At 39.8% G+C, this 21,027-nt stretch overlaps 1 protein-coding gene across 1 annotated transcript in view; it reads left to right on the top strand.

The window, feature by feature from the left end:
* The first annotated feature begins 3,162 nt into the window (after nucleotides 1-3,162).
* Nucleotides 3,163-21,027, top strand: part of PPP3R1 (protein phosphatase 3, regulatory subunit B, alpha) — a 63,448-nt gene continuing 45,583 nt past the window's right edge. Inside the window, exon 1 of the mRNA XM_004691468.2 lies at nucleotides 3,163-3,633. Within this exon, the coding sequence (XP_004691525.2) occupies nucleotides 3,631-3,633 (3 nt within the window). The 5' untranslated portion in view covers nucleotides 3,163-3,630. The remainder of the gene's footprint in view (nucleotides 3,634-21,027) is intronic.

The raw sequence follows: 21,027 nt of genomic DNA, 5'->3' as shown, positions 1-21,027 counted from the left end.
CTCTTACCACCCCTGCACCTCTGGCCTGTACTCCAGTTCTGTATGCAAAAATAAATATATCTTTTTTAAAAAATTAGACATTATTTCTAGTTTGAAATTAATCAATATAGTCATAAATATGAAAGGTTTGGGGGCAATATTGCACTGGAACACATTAAACGATTTTATTTATTTGCTATCCTTAATTATATATAAATAAATGACAGTGATCAGATATTTAAGAATAAGGCAGTTTTCTGAATATCACAATGATCTTGAAGGTCTACACATGACATTTTGTGGTATTTCAAATTGTTAAAGATAATCTATTGATATTGAAGCCTGAGGCTGGCTATGTCCAAACATGACTATAAACATTAATCTTTCTTAAAATTTTCTTTGCCTTTAATTATCCTTTTACTTTGCAGCTTTATCACTATCTCTGGGATCTTTGTTTTTCTTATCATTAGAGAGTGAAATGTTGAAGATTTCACCTTCAACTTGTTTTTAAAGTTGTTTGCCACATCTTTAGGATTTTCTTTTTTTAAAAAAGATTTATTTATTTATGCATACAAGAACTGGAGTACAGGCCAGAAGTTGGGGGGTAGGGGGGGCAAGAGGGGTGCAAATTCCTGAGAGAGTGAGGCACAAAAACAGGCAGATCTTTGGAAATACACTACTGAGGGGAGCAGTGGTGAGGGTAGGGGAGGTCTGCCACACCATGTGGGCCACCTCCCTGGCCAGGGATCAAACTAGTGCTGCAGTGGCTGCAGAGAACTTTATAGTGCTATGCTTTAACCCACTGCGTCATCAGGGAGGGCACTCTTTAGGCTTTTCTAATTTGGACTTCCAATTTAGACTTGAGTGCTTCCACTGGAATGTATATCACCAACAACCAATCTTAAGAGTTGTAAAAGTCAAACTGATTTCTTTTCACTCAGTAATAAAACTTCTCTTAAGTTTCCTATTTTTCTTTGTGGAATCGTTGTTCTCTGTCATCCCAACTAAAACTTGTTAGTCACCTTTTATTTCTCACTGATCATGTTCCCTCCCTCCACAGTTACAGTTTACTCATTTTGGATTCAAGTTCATATCTATATCTACTTTTTCCCTTTCCTCTGTTGTTGGTATTTCTCTCTACCTCACACTTAGCTGTTACTCTTTTAATCATTGGTATTGGTATCTCTGTCTTTAATTTCTTTCTCTAATTTACTGGCATAACACTCCCCAACAATCATCTTTGACTGCTAAGTTTTTTAGGGTAATTAGTTCACTTATTAGGCATGTCCTGTCCTTTGCCTTTTCACTTATCTAGGTACTTAAAGACATGCTTTTAGCAGACTATTTGATACTTGTTCTCTTATGCCAAGCTTTCTACCAAAATTTAACAGAAAAAGAGAGAATGACAATTTATATTTTCTCTTTTGGATGGGGGGAACTTTTTTTTTTGGTATTAAAGGTACACTTAATTTTCCTCTTAAATGGATTCATAACAAACTAATTAGTTTCAGTGGTAAAGATGTGTATTAAAGGTACACTTAATTTTCCTCTTAAATGGATTCATAACAAACTAATTAGTTTCAGTGGTAAAGATGTAGCCTGCTACATGTCTGCTACAGAGAGCTAAGAAAATGGGAGTGGAAACTAGGAGATTTAAAAGATGAAAAGGTACAAGTGGAGCGCCTCCACATCATGTTTTGGCCAGTTAGAGACTAGTAATCTCTCAACAGTGCCTAGCTTTAACTTTCTGATTTAGGGTCACAAAAGATATGTTGAATGTAGTTTAAACTGGCTCAAATCATGACAAAATTAGTTACTCTAAGTCTACTGCATCCCATATAGCTCACATTTCTTTTTAGTATTTCATTCTCAGTCAGAATGATCACTTGATTTATGCTTAAGGAAGAGGAATTTATATAGTGTTTTAAAAAAGCATTCTTAATTTATGATAAGAACAAAAAGAAGCCTGTTGTTTTCCTTACTCTTACTAACACAGAAAGAAAGAAAAAGGGGGGAGGAGGGAGAAAGACTTAAGGAACATTATTGAGCCTCTACTTGGAAAGATCTGTGCTTATCATAGGGAAAAATAACTACAACAATGAAACACACACTCAGGTAAGGAGCTTTTTAAAAATAAAAAAACGTTTATACACAGTGATTTTAAAAACACGTTGACTTCTTACAAAACTACTCAAAGAATTTGTCCGTAAGTAGTTTTAAACTACTCAAAAACTGTCTCTCACACACACACAATTACCAGTACACGAAAAGGAAGAAGTGATTAAATAATTCTTTTCTCTCTCATGTCCTCCGAACGTAACTTTCATCCTTATGCTTTTTTAGGGCCATTTCCCATAATACCTGAATTTTCTGGGACTGGCAGTTACCACCAAAGTGGATTCAGTTTACAAAGGGTTAAGTGGGCAACGTGCCTTCGAGTATTTTTCAAAATCAAACACAGCAATACTCCGTGAAGCCTAGAGCAGAGCTGGGTGGGACGGACCCCTCTCCTCTGCTGTCCTGGGAATCTCCACTCCTCAATCTGCGTGCAATTTGGGCTCTCCTCGGTCTTTTCAACCCGGCTCCTGAATGCCGAGTGTCTCTCGACAGTGGGTCTGCGATGCTGCACCGGATGACCAGTCTAGAATTGTTGGGCAATTCTGCAGTGGATCCAAGCCGGTATCCTGATGCAGATACCTGTCTTCGCACACAAACTTTAGCCCGAAGGCTTGCATTTTCCTCTACCTTTTGATGTGGGGCTGGGTGGCACTGACACCTTGGATCCGTTCTTCGGCTTCTCCACCCCTACCAGGCTCTCACTCCGAAGACCGAGTCCCCCTCGCCCCCAGCTCGCGCACCTCGCATTTCCTCCCTCCCAGGGTACCCTCGCATTTCCTCCTTCCCCTCCCCTCTCGGCCTTCCCCCGCCCGCCTCCAGCCACATGACAGGAAGGGCTCCGCCACGCGACGTCACTGCTGCCCGCGCCCCCGCCCCTGGTCTCCCCCCGCGCCGCACGCAAGGGGCGGTTGTCTGAGAAGCAAACGTGGTCTGCGCACTGCACGCTCCCCAACCAGGGCTCGCCAGAGCGCCCCGGCGGCCGCAGCGGAGCCCGCGCGCAGGTGCCCGGATGTGCGGCGCTCGCGGAAGCCCCGCCCCCACCGCCGGCTCCCCGCGCGCCCCCGCCCTCCGCCCCGCTGCGCTCCGCTTTCCCCTCCCTCTCCCGCCCTCCCCCTTTTTCGTGCCTTGAGGTTGCGGGTCAGTGCGAGCCACTGCAGAGAGTCCGTCACGGCTCTGGCACGAGCGTGAGGCTGCAGCCCCCGAACCTCCTGGTCCCCTTTTCCCTCTACCTCCCCCTCTGTGTCTCTCCCTTCTCGTCGTCTCCTCCCGCTCTGTCTCTGAATCTCGACCTTAATTTCTCTTCTTTCCCCCCCCCCCCCCGCCGGCTCCCGTGAGTCCAGTCACCCGGCCCGCGCGGGCTCCGCGGCGCCGCCTCCCCTCCCCCAGCCCGAACCCCTTCCCTCGCGGGCGTCCCGAGGGCCGCAGCCGCCCCGGCCGAGCGCGCAGCTGGGCCGCCGCCGCCGCTTCCTGCGGGAGCCCGTCTGAGCGCCGACACACTTCTCCGCCTGATCTAGCCACCGACCGCCGAGCAAAATGGTGAGACCTTTGCTTCCCCTACGTACCATCCCTCCTCCGCCCAACACTTGCGGGGGCGAACCCCTACGCCCGCGGTCGTCTTCCCCCGCTGGAAAATGCTAGAGAACGGGGTCCAGCTGGTGCCGCGGGGGGTCAGAGAGATTCGAAGGTGGAGGGCGGGGGCGGCTGGCGGACTGCTTGACAGGACCGCGGGGCCCCTGCGCCCGCCCCCGGGCCGCGGCGGGGCGCTCCTCCGCCCCCTCCCCCTCCCCCCCCTCCCTGCGGCGGCCGGGATTCCGCTTTTGCCCGGGCACCCTCTACCCGAGCCATCGACTTGGCACAGTCTCATCAACGCGCATTACTTCTCCCTGGACCCTCCCCCACGTGGAACCCCTTTTCACCCCCAGACTCCCTCACAAGTTTGGGGGGTATTCCGAAATTACATGGGAGAACGTTTAGCAAATGGGTCTTTATATAAGACCCACTTTCCAGCGCTCTTCTTTTCTCCCACTCACACTCCCTATTCAAGCTATGAGGCTCGGCAGGAATCCTGCTACTTACTTCCCCCTCTCCTGCTAGTGTTTACATCGCTGCACTTTGCAGCCCTATGGGGTTTCTTTGCTGCTTTTCTCTCTGCCCCGGCGAGCTGGAAAGGTCCAAGGTGTATCTTCATGAAAACACAGACTAGCTCGGTCTTCAATAAGTGTGTGTACTTGCTTCTTAATGATTGTTTATTACCTAGGATCTGTCGCTTTCTTTGTTACCTTCGTTAAGTATTTCCTATGGTGGTTTTTGAATCATGGCGATTTAAATTTGTCTTTTCTTACCCTCACATTTAATCCCTAGATAGAATTCATTGCTGTAGTGTTTCAGACTGACGCTAGGGGTGTGTCTCCCGCCTCTGTCACCACGGCCAAGAAATCAACGACGCCCTTTTAGCCTGTTACCTTACCGGTTCTCCTCTCCCGGTAGTCGGTGTAATTTCCTCTTTGTAATCAAGAATTGTGTGCAGACCAGAAAAAAAGTTCTTAATGCTGTTTTATGGATCAGCTATTCGAACTTTGACTTCGTTGCTAACGCAGTCTTTAAAACAGTTGTCACAAGATTTTTAGGCTGATGTTGAGTGATTTCGTGTGCCTTTTAGTTGTATTTCACTCTATAAGACGTTAACTTCCAAGATAGTGGTGGGTTGATGAAGAGAGAAATTCTGTTGATTGCAAACTGAAAATCAGTTTGGTGTGGTTGTGGGAAAAGAGAATAAAATTAGAATAGTCAGGTGCCAGCTTTTATTTAACGTACAGAACAAATGGATTAAGTGCATTTACTAATACAGACTTAAGATGCAGAGCAGCAGCCAACCTAATAAGTTATTGGTGATTCTGGTAGAGGAAGTTTTGCCTTGCTAGTTTTGGAGGTGTTTAGACAAGTTTGGCCCTTAAAGTCACAAAACTTTGGCTTTTCTAGACTGTTAACAGAAAACGATTTAGTCATCATACAACCTTTTTATTGGCCTAGTATTCTGGAGTTCTAAATTATACTTTAGTACTTTAATACAGTTTCCTTATACTTGTATTTTATTCGAAGGTTAGGATTTGAAGATCTTTGTCTATTGCAGTGAATGTTTTTACCTTATAAGCAATCTGTTTTGAAGGTCAGTGTTCCTAAAAATTTTGTTTGCATATTATTTCTGTCATATGGTATATGTGGTTTCTGAGTAGTTCTACTCCTTCCCACCCCCACAACACCTCCAACCTGTGGTGCATCTTTTGAACAGCAGGCTAAATTGGGGGAATCCCTTTTTAGCTTTTAAATTTACTTTTCTAGTACTTGTCTTTATCTTTCAAAAATATTTTAAGGTTTACCAGAGATAAAGTTTTCTTTCAGTTCAATATTTCTCTTTTTTTCCAGTTTCCTTTAAGGCATATATGACTTTTAGCTCTTTTCTACCATCCTGTCAGGACCACTTCAGGCTCTACATAATTTGTAGTGACAATGGCTTTGTAAGGTAGGGTTATTTTGATCTGCCTTTATATGGCACTGGCTTAAAAATATCAAATCCATGCCTACAGCTCAATTTTACAATATCAGACATTGATCAACTCCAATAAGTTAAGCTTTAGAATGACCTGGCTTTTTTTTTTTATATACTAATTGAGTGTAAATCTTTTTTAGAATTCCTAAATAGCATGAGGATGTTTACATTTTGTCAACAAATTAAAATTTATGAATATCACTGATTAGTTCAAATAAGAGGGAAGTAAAAAAGGCTTTTGTATGATTGGATAGACCTTAGCAAGAATCTTTTGTGACAATTACTAATTTTAGTTGGTACTTTAAAAGTAGTTCCTTATTTTTCCTGGAGTTAGCTTTCCTTTCCTTTTCCTCTATTTGAGTTTTGCCTCTTGAGTATCCAGGTAGGATTAAGATCATGCATACATACCCCAAAAACTGAATACTCAGCTCCTAAGAATTTTTCCTGAACCATTAGTAATAGTTGTCTATGACAAAATAAATAGATGTTTATTAAAGTAAATAGAAGTATTAATAAGTTCTTCAGGTAGACATTTAATTTTACATAGAGTATTTACTTTCTTGCTACTGACATGGAAAGAAATGGAGCAAGAATAAATTCAAATAGAATGTTTAAGATGATTGAAAACAGTCTCAGTAATTTTTTTTTTAAAGTTTATTTTTACATCATTTTGCACATTTTTTTTTCATCTCCATTGTAATCCCCACGGGTTTCCCATCACCAAATCACCCCTGTGCCACCACCATAGTCTCAGTAATTTTTGAAGGCAAAACTTGGAGGGGTATTTTTAGAAACTTATTTAACTTTTTATGTATCAGAAATAGTTCTGTACATCTAGTACAATTTAGAAACATCAGATATTTTTTGTATCTGCTTTTGTTAGAATGGGTAATGATTTTTTTGTTCTGGATATATAAACCTAGTATATAAGTAGCTATCCTTTTAAATTTTGTTTTCATAGCACAATCTTAAATTTCATAAATGACCTTTTTATGTTTGTGTTTTTAACCTTTTCATTAAAGTTATCTCCATGATCTGTAATTAGAACCTAAAACACACTTACTGCTGATTTGTTGTATACACTTGATACAGTTAAGTTCTGAGACTAAGAAAGACTAAAAAATGGCAAACAACCTCTCTGTGGTCAGCAGAATTAAAAGTCACATTAGTCATTAGGAGAAAACTAATAAAGGTTTGGAGTCCAAGGTAAAGAAGCTGACTAAGGATTAGCAGTAAGAGGGACAGACAAGTGTGGGAGGATCAGGCATCTGTCATAGGTAGTAGGGCAAGCAAAAGTACAAGACAGTATAAGGAAGTCAGCATGGGCCAAGAGGATTAAGTGAGTCAGACAGACTGTGAGCCCAGAAGTCCAGGCAAGCGCAGAGATTCATTCATATCAACAAATACTTGCAGATTTTGTCTGCTGTTCACTGGCTACTGTGCTCAGTTGTAGAGACTATTATAATGATTAAAGCAGTTTTCCTGACTACATATAAGTAGTGAACATAAGACAAATGCTAATGGGCATGTAAACCATTAGCCTGAGTTTTCATGTGAGTTACATATATAAAACATGACAGATATTGAGGAACAAGCAAGATCAGTTTCATCTTGGATTAGGGAATGTTTTATGAAGGTGACAATTGAATGGGGTCTGAAAAGATTATTAGTATTGTAGTAGGTAGAAATGGAGGCAAAAAGGAGACAAGACTTTTTTTTTTTTTAACTCCCAGCATAGGAAGAGAAATATATTTGAAGTACTGATACTTGAAACATGTTTGCTGAACTAGTGTCATAAGTATCTTATGGAAGGGAAACTCATTAGAGTCCACCTTGGACCTGCTGAAGCCTAAATTCTAGGGATGGGACCAACAGTTTAAATTTTATGTTTTCCAGGTAATTCTGATACATGCTAAATTTTGAAAACAATTCTTTAGGAAATAGTAAGGGGGAATGCATTTCAATTTTTTCTTAAATACTGATATATTTATGTATACAAGAACTGCAGACCAGAGGGGTGTGTGTGTGTTTGAGAGGGCTCACAAGTGACAGAGTGGGGAACAGAACAGGTGGATTAACCGAAATACACCGCTGAGGGGAGCAGCAGGCCAGGCAGGAGAGGTCTACTGCACTGTGTAGGTCACCTCATTGGCTTAGGATTGAACTCCTGAGGATAGCTTCATAGTGCTGCACAGTATAACCCTTGTACCAACAGGGAGGCCCCTGCATTTTGATATATATATATTTTAAAAGATTTATTTATTTCTGCATACAGAGCTGGGGTACAGAGGTCATAGATGCAGGGGTGGTGAGAGGATTCACCAGAGACAGAGTGGTGAGCAGAATAGGCGGACTGACAAAGTACACTGCTGAGGGGAGCAGTGGCAGGTCAGGAGAGGTCTGCCAGCCATGTGGGTCACCTCCGAGGCACAGATTGAACTCATGTTGAAGTGGCTTTAGTTTCTTAGTGCTGTGCTTTAATCCACTGCGCCACCAGGGAGGGCCCGCATTTCAATATTTTTAATTGAGCATCTGTTAATATATCTAGCATTGACTGTACAAATATGACTTAATTGTGGATCTTTAATCATGTGGGGTTAAACAAGATATTTAATCATACAGGAGAAATAGACAATTATGCACTGTGATAATGTGGGGATGTGTAAAGAGCTCGTGGTATAGGAAAGGCTTAATCCAAACTGTGGTGGAATGGAGCAGGGACATGAATGTCATTTAAAGACATTCTCTTCTTTAAATGAAGAGAAGATTTTAATGATTTTAATTTAAATGAAATGAAGATTCTCAGCTGAATCTTCAAAGGATGACAGTATAGTTTATAGCAAAGGTACTCTATATAAAGAACTTCTGGTATAAAGTCCCAAAGGCATGGATACAAGCCCATCTCAGTGTGGCTGGAAGGGAAGGTAGAAGGGAAAGAAAGGATGGATTGAGGGTTAGGTAGATTGGTGCAACTCATAAAACAACTTTTGCATGTCATATGAGTTAGTTAACATTTTTCTTAAAGCTGGTGGAAGCTATTCTTTCTTTCTTTCTTTCTTTTTTTAAGATTTATTTATTTGTACATACAGAACTGGGGTACAGGCCAGAGGCTCAGGGGCGATGAGAGGCTTCACCAGAGACAGAGCAGGGAGCAGAACAGGCAGATTGACGAAGTACACTGCTGAGGGGAGCAGCAGGTGGGTCAGGAGAGGTCTGCCGCGCCATGTGGTCACCTCCGGGACAGGCGGGAATTGAACTCATGTGGAAGTGGCTTTAGCTTCTCAGTGCAGTGCTTTAACCCGCTGCGCCACCAGGGAGGGCCCCGGAAGCTATTATTTCTAAGCAGAAAAATTATTATGTCTTACTCACTTTTTTTTTTAAAAGATTTATTTATTTATGCATACAAGAACTGGGGTCCAGGTCAGTGGTGCATGGTGTGAAAGGAATCACCAAAGACAGAGTGGGAAGCAGAGCAGGCAGGTTGACTGAAGTATACTGCTGAGGGGAGCAGTGGGTGGGACAGGAGAGGTTTGCCACACCATCTGGGTCAACTCCATGGCCTGGAATTGAATTCATGCTGCAGTGGCTGAGGCCCACTTCATAGCACTATGCTTTAAAATGTTGCGCCACCAGGGAGGGCTCTCATTCACTTTTTTAAAGGATCAATCTGATGAAAGAATGTGAATAACAAAAACAGGACAGATGAATTTAGACAAGAGGATTAACTAAGAAATTATTGCAGTAATTCACGTGAGAGACAATGACTTGAACAATGTATTAGTAGTGCAAGTGGAAAGGAGGTACCAGTTATGAGAAACATTTAGGAGGTAGAAGACAATACTTGGTTGACTACTGAATTATAGGGACAAAAGGGACTGTATTCTGCCATAGTTTCTCTTTGGGAAACTTTGGATAGATGGTGTTCTCTATTCAATAGAAATTTATTGAGCACTTGGGTAAGATTTGGCTCTAGGAATACATGGAAATGGTCAGTGCATCCTCAACAAACATCCAGTTTACTGAAGATGACTGTCGTTTCATCTCCAGTCTATCATTTGGTAATTAATGCTAGAAATGCCATGTTACATGATTTTGTTAGTAGAATACAGTGCTGTGAAATATTAACAGTTCTTTCTTCATCTGTATCATAGACATACCAGAAGGAACTTGGTAGCCTGGGGATAGGAAGAGGCAACATGTGTTTGAGCAGTGAGTCTTAAAAATGTAGATTCTGAGTTAGCAGCACCAGTGTCTTTGGAGATGTTAGAAATAAGCATATTCTGCCTACAAGATATAAAAGAAGGAGATTTGTGGGAATGATGATGACTTTTGTACATGTTGAATTTAATCATGGGTTATCTAGATGGATATTGGCAGTAGGTAATTGACTAACTATATTTGAACTTGTTGTCTGGATAGAGCTAGACAGGATTATGCTAAGCAAAATAAGTTAAAAGGAAAAAGAAAAATATTGGATAGTTTCACTTATAGGAGGAACATAGGAAAACAGAACAAAAGGTCAAAAAATCCCCTCATAAAATTGCGAGTGAACTGTAGATCTAAGGCATGATGGGGAAGAGGGAGAGCACAAGGGACTATAGTGATGATGATTTATGGTTGATGTGGAAGGTTTATTGAACAAAAATGTATAACAATGTAAGAAAAATAAAAAAGATTTGATTGTTGGTATTTCTATTAGGTACTAGTTGATACCATTGGGCTGGATGAAATCTTTTCGAGAAGAAATATGAGAAGAGGGCAAGCTCTAAAAAAATTCTGTACTAAAGAGTCAGATAGAGGATGAGAAACCTGTGAAGGTTGTCTAAGGATAAGCCAGAGAGATAGTTGGAAAAAAATAGTCTTAACAGATTTGAAGGCATTGGTAGTGTCTAGATATTGAAGAAGTCTAGGAAGAATTCTGATGACTTTGGCAACAGTACATAAAAAAACATTTTATAATGGTAGCAAGGAAAGCCAGGATGCAGTGGGCTGAGTAATAAGTGGGTGGTGAGAGATTGAGTATAAGCTGTTCTTTAAAGGTTTGATTAGAAGAGAATATGAATGTTAGAGAATTTAGGATTTAGAATGAATTTATTTTGGGGTTAAGAGAACAAGTCAGGAAACTGGGAGCAGGTGAAAATTTAAAGGGAAAAGATGGAGCTATAAATATTGATAGCTTGAGGTCCCTAAGAGGGACATTGTTTCTTTAGACAAAAAGAATTTTTCTCATTCATTACTATGAGCAGGAAGGAGATGAAGATGAAAGCTATTAAAAGAGGTTATGTGGCCCTCCCTGGTGGCGCAGCGGGTTAAAGCACTGCACTGAGAAGCTAAAGCCACTTCCGCATGAGTTCGATTCCCGCCTGCCCCGGAGGAGACCACATGGCGTGGCAGACCTCTCCTGACCCGCCCGCTGCTCCCCTCAGCAGTGTACTTCGTCGATCTGCCTGTTCTGCTCCCCACTCTGTCTCTGGTGAATCCTCTCACCCTCCGCATCTCTGGCCTGTACCCCAGTTCTATATGAATAAATAAATAAATCTTTTAAAAAAAAAAAAAGAGGTTATGTGAGAGTTAAGACTGCAGAGAGGGCTCTTCCTGGTGGTGCAGATGGGTTAAAGCGGGTTAAAGCACCATACTGTGAAGCTCTCCGAAGCCACTGTAGCCCGAGTTCGATCCCCCACCAGGGAGTTGACCCCACATGGCTTGGCAGACCTCTCCTGACCCGCCCACTGCTACCCTCAGCAGTGTATTTTAGTAGATCTGCCTGTTCTGCTCCCCACTCTGTCTCTAGTGAATCCTCTAACCCACCACACCTCTGGCCTATACCCCCGCTGTGTAAGCATAAATAAATCAATCTTAAAAAAAAAAACACACAGAGGAAGTTCTATGTTAAATTGTAATAATCTTAACTCTGTTAAACCTCAGTTTGCTTCCATTGGGGAATCATTGATTACTCTGGCCATAAGTGTTGGGTGATTGGAAGGAGAGGAAATGTGTAGGTAGGGATGCTGCTTTGTGATACTATGGGTGTGAAGTTATAAGGATTTTAAAGTGAGAAGAAATGGAGACATTTAAAAGATAAAGTTGAAAGGAAACTGATAGTTTATGAGCCAACAATCATAAAGAATGAACTGGCCTGGTGACTGGATACAAAGACACATTATTAATAACATAGGAATTCAGACTGGTTGAAAGAAGTGACAGAAGAGAGTGGGCTTGATTTTAGTGAATTTGATGAGTTTGAGATATTATAAGATTAACAAAAAATTTTGATAATATATTTAGAAAAGAAGTTAGAGTTATTTGTTCAAAAGTTGAAGAGGAAAGGTTACAAGAAGATACTGATAGACTTGGTCACTAGAAAAATGTTGGTAATTTTAAAACATTACTTCACTGAGGTCCCAGGTAGTGAAAATAAGATTGCAAGGGCCAGTATATGGTGAGGATGCAGAGACTTTATTTTTTAATCGCTACATTCCAAGTACTTAGTATATAAAATGCACTATTAAGATTCAGAAAAGGAATGTGTACCTAATTAGGTGGGATAAAGGAGACACTGAAGACAATGTTAGTTTTGATATATTTTTGAAAAAAATGACCATAGTTCTATGGTGTACAATTGGGTTAAGTTCTTTTTAGAAATATGGCATGCTTTAGAATTAGAAGTTAGGAAACAGCTATAAGGAAGGGGATAATCAATGGAATGAGCCCTGGAAGTGGTAGACAGAAGAGGGATCAAAAGAGGGATGAGAAGAATATGTTTTAATTTTTTTTAACCTTCTAGATCAGTCTTTTTTCTTCAGCACCCCACATCTGTTCTCTCTCTAGAATTCCTATGCCACCCTTTGTTGTGAAGAGTTGGCGATGTAATTATAACTAATGTATAGATCGGCACAGAAATAAAACCTTAAAATGAATCATGACTAATACATGTTTTTGGATTTGTCTTTGATAAACATTTTTTACTGTAAAATATTATGCTTTATACTTTAATATTTATTTGAAAAATAAGACATGTGAGTATTTCTATATGAAAATCTTCAAAATTTAGCACTGATAAGTCAGTGTTAAAGGTTCTCATAGTTTTTTCTGAGAGTTGTGTTAGTTAAAACCGTTGTATCATAAGAAGGGTCACTTTGATGACCCTATGGCTATCTAAAGCAACAGTTCTATAAATGAGATGTTTCTTTAACTTGTTTTTTGGATAACATTGTTAAATTCATCCATCCTTTAGCAGTTAGTCTTTTTTAAACAAAATATTGAGTAGCTATTTTTATTTGTATAATTAGGTACACCTTTTAAAAGCTAGGTATAAGAGAGATGTAGAAACCCACAAAAAGGATTAAATCATTACCATTGCCTTGTTAGATCAACTGGCGCTTTTATTTTTTAATCTTTCCAGTTTGGGGGATTGTTCTTTTATATCTTCCAAAGTGTGATACCAAAAGCAGTTTCATCTAAAAGGCATCATTTAGTATCATTTGCTTGTTAGATAAATTTTTTAAAAGATTTATTTATTTATGCATACACAACTAGGGTATAGGCCACAGATGCAGAGACAGTGAGAGGGACCACCAGAGACAAAGTGGCAGATCGATGAAGTATACTGCTGCGGGGAGCATCAGCTGCACCATGAGGATCACCTTGGGGCTGGGGATACAAGTTGCACTGAATTGGCTGCAGCTAGCTTACAGTGTTGTGCTTTAACCCGCTGGGCCACCAGGGAGGGCCCTGTTAGATAAATTAAAAAAAAAAAAAGATTTATTTACTTATGCATAAAACAACTTGAATGTTGCCAGAGGTGCAGGGGGATGAGAAGATTCACCAGAGACAGAGTGGGGAGTAGAACAGGCAGATCTATTGAAATATGCTACTGAGGGGAGTGTTTGGGGGACACAGGAGAGGTCTGTTGTGCCATGTGGGTCACCTCCCTGGCCAGGGATCAAGTGCTGCAGTGGATGCCAATAGCTTCATAGTGCTGCGACTTTAACCCTTGCACCACCAGGGAGGCCTGCTTTTAAGATAACTTTTAATAAAAATTGGCATACTAGGAAAAACAAATGCTAATAGATAATAAAGGAAATTGGTGACTGTGTGTATTGTGTATTGTAGCTATTTTCCTAACATGGAAAATTTCATTAATTACATTTAAGGCATAATTATAATCTTTCTCAGATAGTGAGTTTATGAACATGCCAGGTATACTTCAGTTCTACCTGGCTGTCACTCTGTCTTTATCTTTGCCATCAGACAATATTCTTGTTTTTCAACCTATCACAAAATCTAGATTTCTGATGTCTATTTCAATAGCCACTATCTACATGTGGCTGCTTACATTTTAATTAAACTTAAATAAAATTATTCTTTATTCACAATAGCTTCATTACCAGTGTTCAGTGGTTGCTTGTGGCTAGTGATTGCTATATTAGTGCAGAAAGAGAAAGTTTTGCGTTACTGTAGAAACGTCTGTTAGGTAGCACTGGCTTAGAATGATTATGCATGTCTGTATTTCACTGAAACTTATGTGATCAGTGATCTTCTAATTACCAGCATGAGTTTTGGAATTGGAAAGCTGTGATCTTATTCTTCCATTGATCAGTTTTTGTTACCTTGAAAAAATAATGTGAAATCTCGGTCTGATTTACATGAGTTAAGTGGAAATAACAGAACATCAGATTTATTTATTTATTTTTGCATAGAAGAACTGGAGTGTAGGTCAGAGGTGTGGGGTGGGGAGGAGGTGAGATTCACTAGAGACTGAGTGGGGAGCAGAACAGGCCGATTGACACACTCACTGCTAAAGAGAGCAGCAGGCAGGACAGATGTCTGCTGAGCCATATGTGGGTTAGCTCCCTCCGCTGGGGATTGAATGCAGGCAGTAGAGGTGATAACACTGAGATTTAGCCCCTAGGCCACCAGGAGGCCCCAGCACATCAGACTTTAATGACAGTATTATCTGGAAATCCAGTAGATATTTAATACTTCATTTGTCTTTTATCTTTTTGTAGTGTTGGACCTTTTGAGAACTCTTGTAATTGTCACTTCTGGCTTTTATGATACTTACTGTTAATTATTATTCCCCTTCTCTGATCATTTTAAATATTTGTTGCTAGACTCCAGCTGGGTTTCATCTGAGGTCATTGTAAATATGCTTGTATCACTTTCCCATTTAAGATACCATTGGTTACAGAGACTAAAAAATAGTCTTTAGACTCTATTGGCTTACTGTTTACTTCAGCTTCTTGCACTGTGTTCCTGCTTTCTTTCTATATTTTAGCCACTTTTCCCTAATTACATTTTGTTTGGTATTGTATGCTGTGCTTATTTGCCATCTGTTTATTCTATCATTAGAGCCTTTTGTTTATGCTATGATTATAATGCCTCAAGTCCTTCAAGTAAGTGACTGAGGCCACCACCCCCATACCAGAGTATGTTACACTCTTTAGTACCTTTAAAAAAAAAAATTATTTATTTATGCGTATAGAACTGGGTACAGGCCAGAGCTGCAGGTGTGGTGAGAAAATTCACCAGAGATGGAGCGGGGAGCAGAACAGGCAAATGGATGAAGTACACTGCTCAGGGGAGCAGCAGGTGGGTCAGGAGAGGTCTGCCGTACCATGTGGGGCAGCTCCCTGGCCAGGAATTGAACTCATGCTGAAGTGGCTTTAGCTTCGTAGTACTGTGCTTTTAACCTGCTGCGCCACCCAGGAGATTTATTTATTCATGCAGAACTGGGGTACAGGTTAGAGGTGCAGAGGTGGTGAGAGGATTCACCAGAGACAGACAGAGTAGGGAGCATAACAGGCAGATTGACTAAATACACTGCTGAGAGGAGCAGTAGGCTAGGCCAGAGAGGTCTGCCACACCATGTGGATCGCCTCTGAGGCCAGGGATCGAACTCTCACTGAAGTAGCTGTGGCTGGCTTGCAGTGCTGTATTTTTTGTACCTTTTATGTGTTTTCTTTTGTAATACATCATTCCTTAGTTATATAGGTGTTTACTTTCTATCCTTCCATGATGTAATGTGAGCTTTGTGAATATGGGCATCATCATGACTGGCTTGTTCTTCACTTATATATATATATATATCCCTGTTGCTAACATAGACTAGTACATATTATAGGAATTCAATAACTTTTTTAAAAAATAATTTGTTTTAAGATTTATTTATTTATTCATACAGAACTGGGGTACAGGCCAGAGATGCAGAGGGTGAGAGGATTCACCAGAGACAGAGTGAGGAGCAGAACAGGCAGATCCATGAAGTACACTGCTGAGGGGAGCAGAGGGCGGGTCAGGAAAGGTCTGCCATGCCATGTGGTCACCTCCAGGGCAGGCTGGAATCGAACTCATGTGGAAGTGGCTTTAGCTTCTTAGTGCTGTGCTTTTAACCTGCTGTGCCACCAGGGAGAGCCTCAATAACTTTTTTTAAAAAGATTTATTTATTTATGCATAGAAAACTGGGGTATAGGCCATAGGTGTAGGGGCGGTGAGAGGCATCACCCAAGACAGAGTGGGAAGTAGAACAGGCAGATAGAGGAAGTACGCTACTGATAGGAGCAATGGGTGGGTCAGGAGAGTTCTGCTGGGCCTTGTGGGTCACTGCCGGGGGGGGGGGGGATGGAACTCATGCTGAATTGGCTTTAGCTTCTTAGTGCTGTGCTTCAACCTGCTGCACCACCAGGGAGGGCCCCAGTAAATATTTTTGAAAGAGTGAATTGAGGGCTTTAATTCTTTATTGTTAAAGTTTCATTCTCTCCTGTGTACTGATTTCATGTTTTTAGTTCACATATTTATTTAAATAAGGATGTCTTTAAGACACCTCAAACTCCATATGACTGTAGTGTATTTATAATCTCCATATTTATATTTCAGTATCCCCTTTTTTCCTTAATGGAAGCAGTATCTGTCCATTCATGTCTATATAGGAACCTATCTTTTTCTTCCCTTTGCTAATTCCACAGTTTTAAGCAGTCATCATTTGTTGTCTATACTAACCAAGGGTATCATAGGAACATAGTCTGGCTTGGAGGAGGAGGTGGAAAGCTAAGTCACTTACTTGAGGGTCTTTTGAGGTATTCAAGTCCGACTCATTCTATTGGTAAAGAAGAAAATGTTTTCAAAAATGTTAATGCTCTGACATCAAGTAGTGACAGCTGAATCCAAAATACACTGATCCAGCTGAAAGTGGCAAGGTACTGAAGAATACAATACTGAGTTGTCCATATAGCCCACATTCTTATTCTTGACTCAGTTTGGTTATTTATATGTGTTGGAAGAATTTATTGCACCATTCCTTTAAATATGTGTACATTTTTATTTTTTTCTCCCCTGCACTTAGCTTTAAATATGTACCCTTTATACTTTTACTTTGATCTGTGCCTTTGACAAGTCCTCTACTTGTTAGTTATTTAGCACATTTTTATGTTAAAATGAAACTATTATGGCTATTTGGATTTTTATCTGTATTACTTCTCTGCTTGTAGTTTTACTTACGTTAGTTTTAAGAAGGAAGATTTTCAGAAATATTCTACATATCATGTTGTGGTAAACATGTTCTTTCCTGGGCCCTCCCTGGTGGCGCAGCAGGTTAAAGCACAGCACTGAGATTCTAAAGCCGCTTCCACATAAGTTCTATTCCTGCCTGCCCCCGAGGTGACCACATGCGTTGCAGACCTCTCCTGACCCATCCGCTGCTCCCCCCTGACCCGTCCACTGCTCCCCTCAGCAGTGTACTTCGTAGATCTGCCTGTTCTGCCCCCCACTCTGTCTCTGGTGAAGCCTCTCACCGCCCCTGAGCCTCTGGCCTGCACCTCAGTTCTGTATGCACAAATAAATAAATCTTTTTAAAAAACAAAATGTTCTTTCCTTTAAATCCCATAAATGCCTAATGAGATAGCTAGCTGTTACTTTATCCCCTTTGTTGCAGTTCCATTTCTTTCTCACAGGAACTACTTCTCTAGCCTGCTTGATTGCTTTTCTCTTTGGCCTCCAGTTTCTTCTTCATTCTTGCCTTTCATATTGTCCTCAAAATTTTTCTTCTAAAAAGGAAATCTATTATCATTGCCTTATTTAAAACTCAATGTTACTGAAAAATTTAAACTTCCTTTGCATGACACTCATATTCTGATCCTTCTAACTATCCTTATGCTATAAACAAATCAAACTGTTTAGTTTTCAAATGCCTCATCCTTTTTTCTCTCATTGGTGCTTTTGCAATAGCCTTCCCTTCCTTTACTCTTGTCTGGCATGTATGAACATCCTATCCCTATGGCATTCTGTGAAAACTTTCTCAACTTCCCCTGGCAGTTTAATGAGCATTCATAACTAACTTTCATTATAGTAATCCTATATTTCATAGTATTTAATTGTCTCCCCTCCTAAGCTAGAGCAGGTGGTGCATTTTTATTCATCTTTGTAAAGCCAGTTCTCACTGTATTGTCTCTCAATAGGATGTAAATATAAATGATGGATGGTAAGTAGGCACTTGTCCTGCTTGCTTAGGAAGCCAGAGGAGGTGTAACTGAATTAGTTAGGTTATATTTATCCTCTCAACCTGAGGATATCTCTAAAAGTTCTGTGAATGAACAGTTAGGGAACAAACGTGTGTTCAGCATGGTGGGAAAGTTACTTGAAAGAAAACTGTTATAGAACTTCTGTTTATCAAGATTATTTTTACATATTTGAGTAATGTGTCATTTTATTGAGTGGTATATTTTGATTTGTAAAGTGGCCATATTTTTCATACTAATATAATTTATAAATTTGTCAGGTATAAATATATATATAATAAGTGACAATTTATAAGTGACAGTTGTTTACTTAAGCTAATTTATCTTACAATGTTTTATTCTACAGATTCTAGAACAGGTGATAAAATAATACTTTTAATTTGAAAGCTTTGATTTCTTTAACAAACTTTATGTTCACCTATTAAAAATATTAAGCATAATATTATGTACAAAGACAAAAGAAAAATGATAGCCTCAAAGACTTAACACCTTGTGTCAGACATGTGGAGGGAAAATTTATATTAAGTGCTTATTATATTAATTTTACATTAATATAATATTAAGTGCTTATTACATTAATTTATATTTATATTATTACATTTATAGTTTTATTAATATTGCAGTATACCAATTTAATATTAATATAATAATTATGTGCTTATATATAAATCTATATTATATTTAATTTATACTATTATATTAATTTATAGTGTTGTTAATATTGTATTATATTAATTTAATGTCAATATAATATTAATTGCTTGTTATTGTTATATTAATTTGTAGTAAATGCTTCAATAGAGCTATTTAAGGTATTAGAATACTTCTTTGTATTCTGCTTGCCCAATTTGAACTTAGCAGCTATTTGGACATTTTATTACTCATTCTAGTCATATTAGTCACCTAGTAGAGTAGTAGAGGTAGGTAATGTCAAGCAATTATTTAAATACTGAGTATTCTAATACCTTGTTGATTATGTTGCTTTTAATAAGTTTTGTTTGATATGATGATATTAATATGCTGTGATATAACAAACATGGATGTAGAATTAGAAGATATACATTGGAATACCTTGATTTTTTTTTTTTTTTTTTTTGGTGTGTATCATGTCTGTGAAATGGCCACAAGCCTGCCTGATTTAGAGTTCTTGTACATCTTGGGCAAGGGAAATACTTAAGATGCTTGATTAATTACAAAATGCTGTTAAAAATATAAAAGTACAACTTAGTAAAACTTTTACTTAAAAAAAAAATAATCTCTGGGCCCTCCCTGGTGGCGCAGCGGGTTAAAGCACAGCAGTATGAAGCTAAAGCCACTTCCGCATGAGTTCGATTCCCACCTTCCCCGGAGGTGACCACATGGCGTGGCAGACCTCTCCTGACCCGCCCGCTGCTCCCCTCAGCAGTGTACTTCGTCGATCTGCCTGTTCTACTCCCCACTCTGTCTCTGTCGAAGCCTCTTGCCGCCCCTGAGCCTCTGGCCTGTACCCCAGTTCTGTATGCACAAATAAATAAATCTTTAAAAAAAAAATCCCTTAAAGAACTATAGTTGCCAATAGAGTAGTGTTGACATAAAAGTAGACATGTCAGCCAGTGAAACAGAATGGAGAACACAAACATAAACCCATATATATATGGTCAAGTGATTTATAAAAACTGAGCCAAGACTATACAGTAAGAAAAGGATAATCTTCAATAAGTGGTGATGAGAAAACTGGACAACCACATTTAGAAGGATGAAACTGGCCCACTCTCTCATGCAAAAAACAGCTTAAAATGGATTAGACTTGAGTATAGCATCTAAAACCATAGACTCCTAGAAGAAAACATAGGCAATAAGCTTAAGTTGGTCTTGGTGGTGTTTATTTTGGATTTACTACCAAACTAAAAGGCAGTAAACTAGTGGAACTATATCAAAGAGAACTTCTGTACAGCAAAGAAAGCCATTAACAAAGTGAAAACTACTAAATGAGAAAAATACTTGCAAATTATAGCTGATAAGGGGTTCATATCCAAAATATGTAAAGAACTCACAGAACTCAATAGGAGAAACATACCATACACCCCAGTAAAGTAAATGGGCTAAGGGTTTTTATAGACACTTTTTCCAGAGAAGACATCCAGATGGCCAATAGGTAAATGAAAAAGTAATCATTAATTATCGAGGAAATGCCAATCAGACCACAGTAAGGTATCAGTTATACCTGTTAGAGTGGTTATCAAAAGACAAGAAATAACAAATATTGAAGAGGTTGTGGAGAAAAAGGAACCCTTCTTTTTGTACTATTGCACTGGTGTGCAGAAAGAATTCAGGCATCCACTGTGGAAAACAGTATGAAGGAAAAACAGAACTACCTATGACCCAGCAATTCCAATTCTAGTTAGTTACTTGATTAAAAAAAAAGATTTATTATGCATACAGAACTGGGGTACAGGCCAGGGGCAGTGAAAGGATACACCAGAGACAAAGTGGGGAGCAGAACAGGCAGATCCACGATACACTACTGAGGGGAGCAGTGGGCAAGAGAGGAGAGGTCTGCTGCACCATGTGTGTCAGCTCTGGCCTGGGGATGGAGCTCACACTGGAATGGCTGCAGCTAGCTTCACAGTGCTGTGCTTTAGCCTGTTGCACCACTAGGGAGGGCCCTCTAGTTATTTACTTGAAAAGATGTAGACACCCCATGTTCATTGCAGCAATATTTACAGTTGCCAAGACATGGAAATGACTTGAGTCTCCATTGTATGAAAAAAGAATGGGAAAAAAAAAACATGTAATGGAATATATTTAGCTATAAAAATGGATTAATATTGTCTTGAATATTGTCGTGGAAACTAAAACAAAACTCAAAAACAGGAACTCAGAGATTCAGAG

Source organism: Condylura cristata, unplaced genomic scaffold, assembly GCF_000260355.1.
Source record: "Condylura cristata isolate star-nosed mole 26May11 unplaced genomic scaffold, ConCri1.0 scaffold00031, whole genome shotgun sequence".
Classification (NCBI taxonomy): domain Eukaryota; kingdom Metazoa; phylum Chordata; class Mammalia; order Eulipotyphla; family Talpidae; genus Condylura; species Condylura cristata.
This window is presented reverse-complemented; position numbering and strand designations above follow the sequence as displayed.